This window comes from Gymnoscopelus braueri (genome assembly GCF_963280865.1).
Source record: "Gymnoscopelus braueri genome assembly, chromosome: 16".
Lineage (NCBI taxonomy): Eukaryota > Metazoa > Chordata > Actinopteri > Myctophiformes > Myctophidae > Gymnoscopelus > Gymnoscopelus braueri.
Window position 1 is genome coordinate 21841668 of NC_137616.1, and position 15439 is coordinate 21857106.

General features: G+C 42.6%; 2 protein-coding genes across 2 annotated transcripts; both read left to right on the forward strand.

Annotated features, from left to right (window-relative positions):
• Nucleotides 1-1254: 1254 nt before the first annotated feature.
• Nucleotides 1255-4329, forward strand: LOC308102876 (exocyst complex component 4-like; the record flags this gene model as incomplete). The annotated part of the gene is made up of 1 exon (XM_080452731.1): nt 1255-4329. The coding sequence occupies one exon, from the start codon at nt 1255-1257 to the stop codon at nt 4327-4329; it is 3075 nt and encodes a 1024-aa protein (XP_080308857.1).
• Nucleotides 4330-10167: 5838 nt separating this feature from the next.
• batf (basic leucine zipper transcription factor, ATF-like) lies at nt 10168-15012 on the forward strand. Its single transcript, XM_080452507.1, has 3 exons — nt 10168-10422; nt 11365-11469; nt 13594-15012. Exons 1-3 carry the CDS (start codon nt 10354-10356, stop codon nt 13807-13809), a joined length of 390 nt encoding a protein of 129 aa, XP_080308633.1. The 5' UTR covers nt 10168-10353; the 3' UTR covers nt 13810-15012.
• Nucleotides 15013-15439: the final 427 nt, after the last annotated feature.

The window sequence follows — 15439 nt, forward strand, 5'->3', positions numbered from 1 at the left end:
AATGGGAACTAGACCAGTGCCCAACAGGAACGACTCAGTTGGGAATGCATGCCCCACACAGTTATGCGATCCCCATTGTCAGAGACCCATTATACCCGTCTATCTCTGTCGGTGTCCCTTTCATGCCCTTATATGGAGATCTCTGTATCAGTCTATGTGCCTGTGTCCCTTTTATGCCCATATATGGAGATCTCAGTTTTCATCAGTATATGCCCATGGCATATACTTACATGCCCATATATGGTCGGATTGGCAGTTCTATCAGCCTATCCTGACCGACTTCAAGCTGGGCAACCCCTCCCTCGTCAAGTTTGAAAATAGTTGGTTGGATGGTTCATCCCTGATGTCATCAGTAGGCCTATGTCTATACCCAGTTATGGGCATATCGGTCAGATCGGACCGACTCTCCGCCAGGCACCGCACTTTTAGATCTGTATTGGAGAAAACTGTGAAATCAGCTGGGACAGTCCACTTGGCCTTGGGACATCAAGGCCACTGTGGCCCCAGGTATATATAGTGTTTTTGGGGGGGGCAGAAGGCCAAACTGAGGCGCCACAGCGGCCATAGCCTTCATGGAGTTAAATTGCAAAGTGAGATAATAGATCATTTGAAGGGCACAAGTGGTCGCTGAATAGTCTAATTAGGACAATAATGAACTAGAACGGTGTGCTCAGACTAGCTCATATCTACGCCAGGTTGGATGGAACTCCATAATTGGGTTAATATATATAAATATATATAAAGTTAATATATAGATATGTCATATATGACATATGACTCCATATTTGGGCACGGTTTCAGCCTGATCCGACCCCCATTGACTTCTATAAAATGTAAGTCACCACTCTCCCTAATTTTTGTTAACCCAAATGTTTTTGTTAACTTATGTTTGCAATCAAGTTGACTTGAGTTTAGCACCACTAGTAGCACCTATGGCAACAGCCTTAGAATATAAGGCATTAAATAGTTTCACAGATTTACCTGATCATAGCAAATAGTGTTATAACCTGCAACAAATCCTGTTATTACACCAATTACACTTTTTCAAGAGGGAACATATCAACTGATTCAGATAATAATATTTTCTTATGTTTGGCAAACTTACTTTCCACTTCTGACCCTGTTTAATAGTGGCAATTTTCATTTTCACCGCTAGTTGGTGGTGTGGAGTATGGTGTTACCGATTACGTAATTTCTTGCAAATATAAAAGCCCAATAAGTCCTTTTTATCTCCTATTTGCAGAAGCTGTAAAGATGGCCCCTGATAAAGGCAGATACAAGAGTGCAGAAAGCAAAAGAAAGAATCCATCTGGTCTGCTTATCTCTGTCATAAGGACATTGTCCAGCATTGATGACGTGCAGGTCAGGGAGACAGAGAAGGTCCGTCTGGAAGAAGCGTTTGAGAAGTGTGACAGGGATCTGGATGAGAAGATCATACAGCATTATGCTGAGCTGACCACCGCCGTCAAGACCTACCAGAGCATCACTGAGCGAATCACCTGCTCCCATAACAAGGTCAAACAGGTGAAAGAGAATCTTCTGTCTTGTAAGATGCTGCTCCGTTGCAAGAGGGATGAGCTGAAGAAGCTGTGGATTGAAGGCATAGAGCACAAGCATGTTCTGCAACTCCTGGATGAAATCGAGAGCATCAAGCAGGTTCCCCAGAGGCTTGAGGCCTACATGACCAGCAAGCACTACCTTAATGCTACTGATATGCTGGTGTCAGCAGTGGAGTCCCTGGATGGGCCCCTGCTGCAGGTGAAGGGTCTGGGAGACCTGCGTCTGGAACTTCACAGCAAGAAGCTCAACATCCACATGGTCCTCATTGATGAGCTCCAGAAACACCTCTACATCAAGTCTACAAGTCACCTGGGGCATAAGAACATGGACAAGAATGCTGCTCGCTTACCCGGCTCTGCAGTGAAAGACACGTCTCCTATGCCCATTCTTGACATCAGCACAATGTTCACCTCTTGCAAGCTCATGAACTCCACGCAGTTCAGCAACCCCAAAACAGACAGTGTGCGTGAGATGCAGCAGGAGACACGGGACCACAACCAAACAGCCCTCCATGAGATCCACCCCGAAGACAACAGTGCAGAGTTCATGGGCATCCTTATTAAGGCTCTAGCCAAGCTGAAGAAGATCCCAGAGACCATCAACGCCATCATGGAGCGACTGGAGCCTGAATTGAAACAGATCCTTAAGAGGTCCACCGCCCAGATAGTTGAACATTCTGATCAGAGAGGAGAGACTGTGACACAGGAGAACCAACCCAAGCTGCTGCTGGAACTGCTAGAACTGTTGTTTGATAAGTTCAAGGCAGTGGCTCTGGCTCACAGTGTGGTGCTGGCCCACCTGCAGCAGATCATGGTGCAGTGTCCTGACGGGGCCCACAAGGACATTAAGCTCTATGAGCTGTCTGACATCTCTGCCAAGATACAGATAGTGCTTCAGGTTCTGCTTATGGACTACCTGGATGTGAAGAACAGCCGCGGTGCCACTGAGCCCTTGGCCCAACTCTCCTATGCAAGTACCGGCAATGAGTTTGTTGCAATCTTTGGCAAGAAAAAAACCCAGCGTGCCAAACTCTTCAAGTTTGAGTCATTATCTCAAGCCATCAGCACAAGAGAACAGAAGAGAGAACTTTACAGCAAGAGTGAGGAGCTACAGGGTGGAGCAAATGACAACCTGATCGAAGGAGAAGCGATTAGGTTTGTGAGTAAGCCAAGAGCCAGGAACATCACTGTCATCTTCCAGCCTCTCCTCAGGTTCATTCAGGAGATTGAGTTGATGTCCTGTGACCTGGGACCAGGCCAGGCCAAGCAGTGCCAGCTCAGAACCTTCCTCACTTACTACATGAACATCTTCCTCAACCAGGTGCGAACAGAAATCAACAAGGAGATAGAAGCAGTTAGCATGGCAGTGGATTTGCTGAAGATCCTGGCCAGCTTTGACACCATGAAGGTTCTGGGAGTTCAGAGACCTCTGCTACAGAGCACTGTAGTGGTGGAGAAGTCCATCCAGGACCTTGTCTGTCTGATGCAGGACCTCAGTACATACTCCAACCAGTTCCTAGAGATAGTCTGTGACAAGCTCAAAGAGTACAAGGACATCTGCAACACTGCCTACAGGGGTATAGTCCAGTGTGAGGAGAAGCTGACCATCAGTGGTTTCTGGTCCAGAGATGAAGACTTCAGGCTTTTGCTGCAGTCTCTCCCGAACTGGGTCAACATGACCCAGCCCAGACAGACCCAGAAAAAGAAAGATGAGGAGTTTACCAGGGTGTCACTTGTCAAGGAGGCGGATGTGCTAACATGTAACCTTGCTGACAAGTTGATAACCCAGAATGAGATCCTGCATGATGTCAGTGACCTCAAGGCTCTGGCCAACCTCCATGAGAGTATGGAGTGGATCTCTGGGCGACTCAATATGTTCTCCACCCTGAACCACACAACCAGTGTGTCTCTAGGCCAGGCCAACCAGATGTACAGTGAGACTGAGTGTAGCAGAGAGCAGTTCCTACAAACCCTTAGAGACATTTCAAGAGGTTTCCAGGACATCGCTGATTGCTGCCTCATGGTGCTTCACCTGGAGGTCAGAATTCATTGTTTCCATTACCTGATCCCGATGGCCAAGCACGGCAACTACGACATCATGGCCAACGGGCAGAGCATGGACTATGACCCTCTGGTGGTCAAGCTCAACAAAGACATCTCAGCCATTGAAGAAGCCATGAGCGCAGCTCTGCAACAACAGAAGTTCCAGTACATCTTTGAAGGTCTGGGAAATCTAATCTCCTGTATCCTCATCAACGGAGCTCAGTACTTCAAGAGGATCAGTGAATCTGGCATCAATAAGATGTGCAGGAACATTGTTGTCCTCCAACAGAACCTGACCAACATCACCATGACCAGAGAGGCAGATCTCGACTTTGCCAAACAGTACTATGAGATGTTGTACAACACAGCAGATGAGATGCTGAACCTGGTGGTGGACCAGGGCGTTCGCTACACAGAGCTAGAGTACATCAATGCCCTGTTGCTTCTCCAGCGCAGCCAGATGGGTGTGGGTGACCTGAGCACCCAGAATATCCGCCTGCAGCAGCTGAAGGACATTATCTGTGAGCAGGCAGCCATCAAACAGGCCACCAAAGACAAGAATGATCAGTGCGTGTCGCTCAGCCTGCGCCACCTCCCCTCTCAGAGAATGAGCTTTTCCTCAAAAGCACGGTCCTTCCTTTCAAAGATTGCCACCCCAGCGGAAGGAATACGTAAAACTTCTAATTCGCATATTCCTTGTGGAGCCCGGGATCACCAGATCAACTAAGGGGTGAACCGGCCCAAGTCAGAAACATCACGCACATACATGGGTACATATGTATTGTTTATTAATAACATTAAACTATGTTAATAATAATCTATCTATCTATTAATTCATGAATCCTGTGCACTGCCGAGTGGCAGTTCGATCGGACCAACAGTTTACGTCAACCAAAAAAACCAAAAAAACACAAATGTGTCTGGTCTGCAGAGGATTCACCGAATCGCTGCGTGTTTGGGAGGGTTATGGGCACCAGCTTACCTGTTCGGCCAACCCGACCTGTCGGCTCAACTGATTGGCTGAGGTTAGCGTCACGTTTGTGCCACTACGCCAATATCAGAGATAAGCCTGAAGCTCAACATGCCACACAACATATACGACAACTACATCAGATAAAGTATTGCTCAAACGGGTGGGCATGTATTCCCATCTTGCATGGCGCCTGACTAGGCCGGCGTCCTATAATTAGGCCTACTGTTGATCCCCAGTACATACATAACTATTATGCACTTTTACTGTGACAGATTGATTGCACATTATATTTGCTAGTGCAGGCGGCCAGTTCAGTCCCTCTACGTTTATAAGCGATGCCATTTTTGTTGGTTGCAAGCAACGCGTTGTGAACTTGTAGATCGGCTATTTTTGGTGAATGTTCCCCCCAGAATAGGGATGCTAATAGGACTCAAGTGTTGTATTGTATCTATTGTAGGGAACTTGAATACGTTGTTGTTTAGGTTTTCCTGAACTAAAATTAAGGGAATTATCAATAAACTTAAATCAATTTGGAGATAGGCCTACTCGTTATTTGTAACAATGCATCAATTTGAAGGGCACACTAGTGGTCACTGGTTTAACTTAAACCCCATGCTACCCAAGGCCAAAACATTTGAAATGATTAGGTAGGTGCAAATTGATGGTGTTAATGTACAGTATTGTGTCCCCAGGCCACCTGGGTAATGTAAGGTCCGAGTTAAATAAGTTGGTAGAAAAGAGAATACAAAAAGACTGGGTCTCGCTGTATTACTCAGGCTGCACTACAGTGTCTATTCACAGGCGCGAACCCACTACTGAGCGGCACGGGGGCTTTGACCTGCTCCGTTTCCGGCCTGGGCCGGTTCACCCCTCCTTAGGCGACCTGGTGGTCCCGAGCTCCCCCAGGAGCACCATATCGATACCGAACTTAGTGCGGACACCCGATCGACATAGTCCACTGCAGCTCAGAACTCCTGAGCTCAAACGATCCGCCAGCCTCAGCCTCCTAGTAACTTGGATTACAGGCGCACGCCACTGCACCCGGCGACAGAGAGAGGGATTTATTAGGCTTTTATCTTTGAGAGACATTTTAGAGAGACACGATTACGTCATCGGTAATAAGGTGTTCCACACTACCATCTAGAGGCGAAAAATAAAGTTGTCAGGAGTGGAAATATTTTTGTAAAAATATATTTTCTCATCATCACAGTGGCCCACTTTCACCCCTGGCCTCTCTAAGCATAATTGTTTTAAGTGCCATGTAAATGCCAAGCAGGGCTGATCAAAAACAGCTTTCAAAAGCTGAAAAGGTTGAGAACCACTGGTCTACATAACAACAACAACAACAACAACAACAACACCACAGACAAAACGGTCAGCACAAATGCACCAAAATACATTTTGGCCGATGTATGTTCAGTAAATAACTAGACGTAGGCTGTACGGTATGTTCAACACCGCCTCTTATTGGAACAAGGTGGTATATTAGACAGATTTATAATTTTCCTAGCTGACCAGTGGGTGTCGCTACTTAACAAAAAATCTCACGGTGGGCTACTTATTGATTGATTGATTGATGTAGTTTATTTAGTAAGACATGAGAATAGTACATGACAGTACATAACAGTACATGGAAGTACAAATTCACAATACAAGGTCTACTAAACTGGAACTCTCATTAAGCACTAAGCTTGTTTAAGATGAGACCCCCATGCACACAAATCATGATGAAATATAAGGCAGATAGATACACACTACTATACAGAATGTCATACAATCAGCTTTCAGGTTACTGGTATGAAGAGAGGGAAAAAAATAAATATATATATACAAAAGAGGAAAATGAAGGAGAGGGGGGGTAGGGGGGGTAGGTTAAGACTTAGACAGGGGCCATTTTCGAATTGCAGCCTCCTGAAGGTGTATCTTTAGGGCAGTTTTGAAAGTGAGTAGGGTTTTACACTCCTTTACTCCTTTTGGTAGGGCATTCCACATTTTCGATGAATAGCATGAGAACGAGTTCATTCCCTTAGTTGAGCCAAATCTGGGTTGAACATGATTTGTGGAGCTGCCTCTGGTGTTATGATCATGGACTGCATTAACATTTTGGAAGTATTTTGACAAATACAGGGGGATCCCAATGTTGTGGTGTATCTTGAAGACCAGGCCCATAGCAAGTTGCTGTACTCTGTCCTTATCCAATCCTAGCAAAATGAGCAGGGGTTAGATGGGTTATGTGATTGAGGCCAAGAAGTAGCCTTACAAGTTTGTTTTGGGATGTTTGGACGGAGCCTTGTTTTTAAGGCCTTGGAGGTGTTGTGATACCATGAAGTGCATGCATAATCATAATGACCTTGAATGAGGGCCCCTGCAAGAATTTTCAGAGTATTCTTACTGACTAGACGATCAATCCTCCACAAAAAGCGTGTTGTTTGGTTGACATTTTTGATCACTTTTTCGGCGTTTTTGTTAGCAGGTGATTGTTTTATTGACCCATTCCTAGTGTCTATGCCGTTTGATGGTGTAATTTTAGACGTCACATAATGCTACATTGTATTGTTTATGTATTCAGTGGTGTATGTGTTGTTCAGATTTGAGTTAGGCCTATTAAGCCAACATCCCAATGCCACTGCCCTTACATTTTATTGATTTAGCAGATGCAAGAGCAACTGTAAAGCTTCGGTTCACAGTTTAGTTTAGTTTACAGTTCACCAACATCATTTAAGCAGTCACTAGTAACAAGGCTTAGGTCACATCCATATCCTTCAGATTAAATTCCTGTTAGTTGTAGAATAATCAAATAAAACCCCAGCTTTTCTTCACATCATGTTCTGTCAAGGAATAGGGAAAATAAATAGGGCCATATACTGCAATATCAGTTCATTCGTATTCTATCACTTTAGATGAGGTGTGACACAAGCGCTGCAAAGAATCTTAATTTGAGTTAAGGTTTGTTTCACATCCCAGCTTTAAAACAAGTATTGCTTTTGGTTTAACACACTCTTCATGTGTCCAACAAAAAGAGGATTTGTACATTGCTTTGTAGTCAATAAGTCATACCCACCATGACCCCAAATATTCCATGGCACACTTCTATGCAAAAAATAAAAAGTCTAATGAATGGGCTTTGACTTATTACTTATTGATCACAAATGAAAGTACAACCCCTATCTCTCTCTCCCTCTCTTATGGTCTGTCCTTGGATCCAAAGAGCATCTGTGTTTTGTTTTTATTTAATACCCGCATTGGTGAAGTAGCACTCCTCAGCCAATCTATTGCTGTTTGCTCTCGCTATGTTTTCGCAGATAACATGATACCTAATTTTTGATTCAATAAGTTTGTGGCTAATAGAAACCTCCCACGGTCATTTCCAAGGAAACGAGAAAGAAAGGCCTGTCTACATCAATAACAGGTTTTTCAAATTGCAACTGTGAAGAAGCGTTTCGATTACACCTTATCTGAGGAACATTGTACATTGTCGTTAGTTTGTTCCGCAACTTTGGTGCCAACACAGCAAAGGCACGGTCGCCCGTCCTTACTGTGCTAGATAGACCATGGAGTCTTCATATACAGCTATATTACAGGTTTTTCAAATTGCAACTGTGAAGAACCATTTAGATTACACCTTATCTGAGGAACATTGTAGGTCTCAGTAATAATAACAAATATTTAGAATGTGTATTGTGACTACTGTTGTTACCTTGACCCCTACCACTGTTACACACCAACATTTCTAGTATGTAGCCTACAGTATGGGTCCCAAGAAAGAGGGAGTACACAAACATACATGACACATGGGAAAGTTTAACTTAGTAATCTGAAATCTGCATATTCATGAGCAATATATGGATACAAAAATTACCTAAGAACTGCATGTTATAGCAAGAAAAAAAGAAGAACATCCCAGCCACCCGAAGATTCGAAAAGCTCTTTGACATATTGAAACTCAATCCAGAAAGTAAGCCATGCTAATTCAAACCTTCACTGACCCATTTAGTTTCTTTCTGTATTCTGTTTTCTTTCTTTTTCATTCAAATAGTGCAAGTATTGTGTATGGGTCCTATTTAAATAAGAATTAGGGTAATGACTAAACTGTTTTGGACAGTGTTAAATGCCAAGTATAAGAAACGTCTGCCCTTGTCCAAGCTCTTCAAAATCCCTGCGATGGCAGAACATGTTGTGTGGGAGGGCTGTTCTGCCAAGCAAAGCTGTTTTGGTCCTTGTTTTGTTTTTTTAATCTGGTGCAAGAAAATCTTGATCTCATGCAACCAAATGCTATCTTGTGAAAACAAGAAATGCAAACATTTAATAAATAACAACTAATCGACACCACAGATTTTTGTGTTCACCCCAGACTTAGATGTTTCGATGTGCAAATGTTCTATTTTTACTTTTTTTTAAACAGTAATATTCAGCAACATTCAGTATAGATATTTTTGACAAACATTCTTCCCAAACTGAAACTTACCTGAAAGAAAACAAAAAATTGTCTTTGTGTATTTACATTTGAACAACACATTTCCAGAAGATGCCCATACTATTGATGATAGATTGTACAGATAGCCAGGCCAGACTTGAAGTCCTGTGACGTTATTATTTCTATATTTCTTGGCTTAGGATTAGTTACTGTTACCGATCTTACTACCTATTTTGTATCTCTCTGCTGTCTGTCTATCTATCTATCTATCTGTGTATCGCGCTCTGCTTCAATTTCCTTTTTTTTCTTACATGCAGTGATCTATGTACTGTAAAAGACTCAGTGGAATTTCAAGCTATAGGGTGTTGGGGAGCCCCTTTACCTTTTCCCAATGCCCAAAGTCATGACATTGCCTCATTTAATTGCAGCTGGTGTGATGCAGGGTGAGAAATCAGAGAATTATATGGTGGTGGAAAGCACCATGAAGCAATCTGCAAATGTGTAGAACCCAGTCATCCATGAGGAGTTTCTGTCTCTAGATGGGATGCTTTCTCTAGAGAGGTTGTGGTCGAAACGTGTTTGTGTATAATGTCTGTCAAAAAGACAAGACACACACACACGCACGCACGCACGCACGCACGCACGCACACACACACACACACACACACACACACACACACACACACACACACACACACACACACACACACACACACACACACACACACACACACACACACACACACACACACACACACACACACACACACACACACACACACACAGGCACTGGTGAGCGTGAACCAAAGTAATTCACAGTGACTTTTCCAGAAGGTATAACTCATCTTTCATATGGTCCCTTCGTGGAGTTTACAAGATTACTTTGTATGATTCTATGTAAAATTTCCACCACACATGTGACTTCCAGTCTGGTGCAACTTACCCTGGTTCTTACCAGAAGCCACATCAGACACTAATTAGAGAGAGAGAGAGAGAGAGAGAGAGAGAGAGAGAGAGAGAGAGAGAGAGAGAGAGAGAGAGAGAGAGAGAGAGAGAGAGGTGGGGGGTAAAGGAAGAAGAGCATGAGTGATAGTCATAGAAAAGGAGGAGTGAGAGAGAGAAGAGAGAGAGAACGACAGACAAGGTGAGAGAGAGAGAAAGAGAGAGAGAGAGAGAGAGAGAGAGAGAGAGAGAGAGAGAGAGAGAGAGAGAGAGAGAGAGAAGGTGTCATAACTCATTAAGTGATAGGCCAGCTTCTCCCCAGAACTCGTTCTGGTGCACAAACTTACATACACTCACAAACAGAAAGCAGAAGTGAAGCAGAAGTGGAGAGCAGCAAAGGGTTTCGGCCGCCACTGTTGGCTATGGCTCATGGCTCTGCCTCTGACAGCAATGACAGTTACAACAAGTCTCCATCACCTGGCAGCAGACAGGTAGAGTGTGTTCTTTCAGTTACATACTGTTGTTTTTGGTTAGGTGACTTAGGTCACATGCATCACATACACTCAGTATATTATAAATGACTGAATTAGGGAGAAAAAACATGAAAGCTAATGTGTATGTGAGTGAAATTGTATTGTAAAACATCACCGAGCAGTGTTTCATGTATTCATTTATGCTTGATGGACAGCGGTTTCATCTAGCGATACAAATTCTGCTTACGACTTCCCTACTGTCAAACTGTACATACAGTATACGTATGGGCTTATGGAATGGCATGCCTGTGGTGTATTGTAGGCTGCAAAATGATCTCTCACCTAAGAAGGTTTATATAGATTTTATTAAGATATTATTATCCATTTTGGATGTCATCAAACTCTGAGTGATGTGACAGTTGTCACAGTAGAAATGTGTTGATGTGGGATATCACTCCATCTTGTTTAAGTAGCCTACTAGTCAAGTGTGCAAGGTGGTCGATCCACAAATGACACAGCATTTTAATTATGCTATAGTTGCTCTGATACCACATTGAGACATGAAACTGGGTGTGCACTCAATTTAACCGATGACTTTAACCACACCCTACCCCAGCCCTTGTCATTTAGTGTAATGTTTAGCCCATCTACATTCAAACTATGATTAAAACTGTCAAGAATTCATCAACATAATTTTGTATTTATTTTTTGTACTGGTGAAAGGATTTATTTAGTTTGTAAGTTACCACTGTTCCCTGCTTCAGCCCTAGTACAATACAGATTGTACAGGACTACAGTCTACAGTTAGTAGATGCATTTTACTTCCTTTTATACTTTGCAGCCAGCTTTTTTCTTTTCTTTTTTTCTTTAAGAACATGAACTGCACTGCTTGCAATGTTGTCATAGTTGTATGGAGTTGTATGTACACGTGAGAATAAAAACCTTGAACCTTTTTCTTAGGGTTCCTCAGATGATACAAAGAAGGTTTTACGGAGGGAAAAGAACCGGATTGCAGCGCAGAAAAGCAGAATGAGACAGACCCAGAGGGCTGACACTCTTCACTTGGTGAGGAAACTTTCTTGGCATGCCTGGTTAGGCTAGGCTCGTTCCCGTGATTTGAGGAATATGGGCCTAATCCTATAAAGAAACGTACCAGCAGAATTAAAGTCTAAAATCCACTTAAAATATTCCACAGAATGTTTCCTAATCCAATCGTTCACAAACTGAAAATTATATACAAGTACATACTGGTGAAATTGCATGACAGTATCACATGGCCTTCCTTTTGCATGATAAGGAACGCTGTGAAGTTGGCACAACCTTAGAGCCAAGGTATGTCTCCAAAGACATCCTTTTTCACAGTTTTAGATTCTGGTAATCCTACAAAACAGGTTATCAATACAGAGCAGAAGCTGCACGTGTTTTAATAGATTAAGTGCTAAAATGCTTGGGCTAACCCTCACTGGTAATGGGATGAAAACTCCATGTTGAAAATTTTCTCTGAGGTTTTTATCAGGACAGCCATTTTCAACTTGTAGTGGGGATGGACATTTGGGTGCTCAAAGTTTCTGGTCCCAAATCACCAGAACCCCACCATTTAGGTTGATGTTCATACTCTTGGTCCATATTTCTAAGCAGTGTTTCTCTGGGTCTGTTATATTTACACGATGCTATCTGACCATGTGGTGATTTGTCATGGCTTCTGCTGGGCTGCAGACTTGATGATTTTTTCTCTTTTGCAAATGCCAATGGAATACATTTTCATGTGTAGGCGTCACTCTCCAGCAGAAGCAGGCACCAGTGATTATTGCAGAGAATCTAAATATCAAAAGGGTGTTTGGCTCATCAGCTTTATTCCCTCTTTGCAGTGTCACTGCGATGGGCAGCAGAGCAGACAACACATAAAGCACTTTCATTACAACCGCTCTGTTCTTTGACTAGCTAAAGCACTTTCACTACAACTGCTCTGTTCTTTGATTAGCTACAAGGCTTTTACTCATCAACTTTCACTACAACTTATAGAAGACTATAAGCATAGTCTAGCTGTGACGGTACAAGGATTTCTGCTACCTTTTCAGTTCTTCTGCTGTCAAACAAATGTATCCAGTAAGTAGAAAAGATACATATCTTTTCTAGTGACCAACTTTTGAATAGAGACTTCTACTTTGCATGCTATTTATTGCATGAGACAAAATTCCCCTGTACTCTATCAACACATTTAATCTTTTGTGAAGGTATTTCTTTTGAACTTTATCAGTTGGGCTGAGAAATGAGGACTGTGCTGTCACTGACATTAAAACAAACCCACAAACCATGTAGGCGTTGGTACATGCAGTATTTGTGAATCTAGGAGATTCTTCCCGCGTCATATCTTAAAACGTTGCCGATTTTTGTTTGTCTTTTCTTGAACGTTGCCCCTGTCGGTGTCACAGAGAACGACAGGGGACCACACAGCCCTTTCTGTGGTTTTGGTTTCATCGTCTCAGTTGATAAACAGGAAGCTGAATTTTCCTTCACTATGAACTAGACGTGTTTCCTGTTGCTTCAGTAGTATTTTCTCTTCAGTGTAAGTGAGCTGCGGATAGTAGGTCGTGGGCAGGAGGGGAGAAAAAGGCAGTCACTTCTGGTAAAGAACTGATAGTAGTGGGCTGTTTGGCTAAGTGACGTAAGAACCGGGGATTGCCCGGTGTCTCTGACAGTAAGGCCCCTATAGTTCAGAGCTAATCTTGCATCGATGTGATGACCTTTAGGGTACCCAAATGGAACATTTCTCCCCTGCTATTCCCACACCTTCGATAAAAAGTGACGATTTTTGTCACCCACTGACTTGCAGAACATTATGTGTGCAACTGCGCATAGATATCAAAGCTGATAACAAGTAGACCATACTTTGTTTTATAACAATTACACTTCAGGACTTCACTAACTATCAGCTAGCAATAATTCTGCAATATTATGATGACAACTTTTATGACTAACACCTTAATGAATGGGATAGTTTATTCCTTTGAGACACATTTTAATGTTTGTGCCTTATACAGTAGTTCTAGATAATATCATTGTCAAACATTAATTTAGTCAATCTGATGACACATTTCGTAATATTTGTGATGTAAATAAACCAACGTAGGTCAAAGAGAAGTCCTTTCAACAATAAATGTGCTCTGCATTTGTGTTTGGTATTCTCAGGAGAGCGAAGGCCTTGAGAAAGAGAACGTTGCCCTGAAGAAGGAGGTGAAGCTCTTAAAGGAGGAAGCAAAGTACCTCTCCACCGTGCTGAGCAACCACGAGCCCCTGTGCACTGGGCTGTCTCCACAGACAGCAGACCACCTCTACCCTGCACACCACAGCACCTATCACCCGCAGCACATCACTGTACCACCAGCAGCACTCTACCAGCACTGATCTCGCAACGACTTCAGAGAGATGGCTGAAGATGTGCTGCAAACGATGACTGGCCGACCTCAGTACAGCGTATGTGGCGTTGACTGAAGGAGAGTGAGATAATTCCCTTGGATGTTCATCTTTGGACAGTCTTAACACATAACAATAGTTTCCGTTATTTTACGAAAAGTAAAACAAATACAAGACTAGTGTTACCCTGCCCTCTCACCACCTAAGCACTGACAGGAAATGGAAACCAAAGCGGATTTGGGATTGTAACAAGCAGTCAGTGGGTATTTTAAACTATTTATTTTGCTTTTGGTCCTCTAACTGAATAACAGCTGTGATCTACGTGTGGAATCATTTGAGATAGTGGGTAGAGTCATGACCTTGAACTAGTCTATGTTTACAATAAGAGAGGATGACAAAATATGTGCAACGACTCAGATTTTATTTTGTGAATGCCTTTATGGTTGTGGTGTCAATCCTTAAATTGAAACGTTTTTTACTTGTTTGAGTTATTATTGCTGTCTCTTGCTTGTAAATGTAAATTAAATGCTCAGGAGAAACAACATATTCCGTGAAGTGTGAATGTAGACACATGTGGATGTACTGTAGGCTATAGTCAATAGCCTATGCTGTGGACTTACAGTAGATGAATTATAGCTTCATGGAAAAGAAACAACCTTCATTTGACTGTGAATGCAATATCCTATAGTGGTATAGCTATAGATAATGGATATTTTGTAGTAAACCCACTGTATAAAAATACAAAAACAAAAAAACAATCTTACAGCCAGTAATGTATGCACTGTGTGCTGTGATCCAGTGTATAGCCTACTTTCTCTGACTTTCATTCTGACAATTTGAAGGATACAGAAAAGAGGAGATACTGAGAAGGCCGTTTTGTTTTTCTCTCAATGTGATTGCTCCGTTAGTTCCCTAGGTGGCAGTAGTACAAAACAAACTCAGTGGGGCTATACATTTATATGTTTGTCACTGAAGAAAATGTATGCTCTATATTTGATTGAATAGGCCTATTTTTCAATTCATTTGTGAACAATCCAAATTACTTTAACTGTTGTTGTGAGTGTGGTGTTTGTTTATGCGTGTATCTTTATTGTAAAGTTGAAACAAGCAAACAAATGTTGAACATTAGATACATCTATTTATAGTCAGCAATTAAAACTCAATGAAATAATGACTATGAATGGGTGAATAAATACCTAAATGAAAGTAACGATACCCTGACGGTTAAAGTACATTAAAGCACAGTATGGGGTGTATCTCTTTAGAATAGACTGGGATCAATTTGCTCTGCAGGTTGCTGATCCGGTTTGTGTCTAGAGAGCGGATACGGAGCGCGCATGTATGTGTGCGTGCTCAAATTACCGGAAATAGTAGGTGGGCTCTAGAACGGATGCGACTGTTTAATTCAGAATGGAAACTAAAGTCTGGCGAGGCTAATTCACTTTAGAAACCAGAGAGGGGAGTACAGTACAGTAGCCTAGTTGTAAACTCCGCCATTGTCACAGCCGTGCCCACTTTCTTTCAGACCTCCGTTGTTAGAAGGTGGCTTGGCAGGGTTGCCATGTCCGCTTAGTATAAGCGTTTTCTTTTGGCTTCCTAATGTTGTTCATCCAGTGGTTCT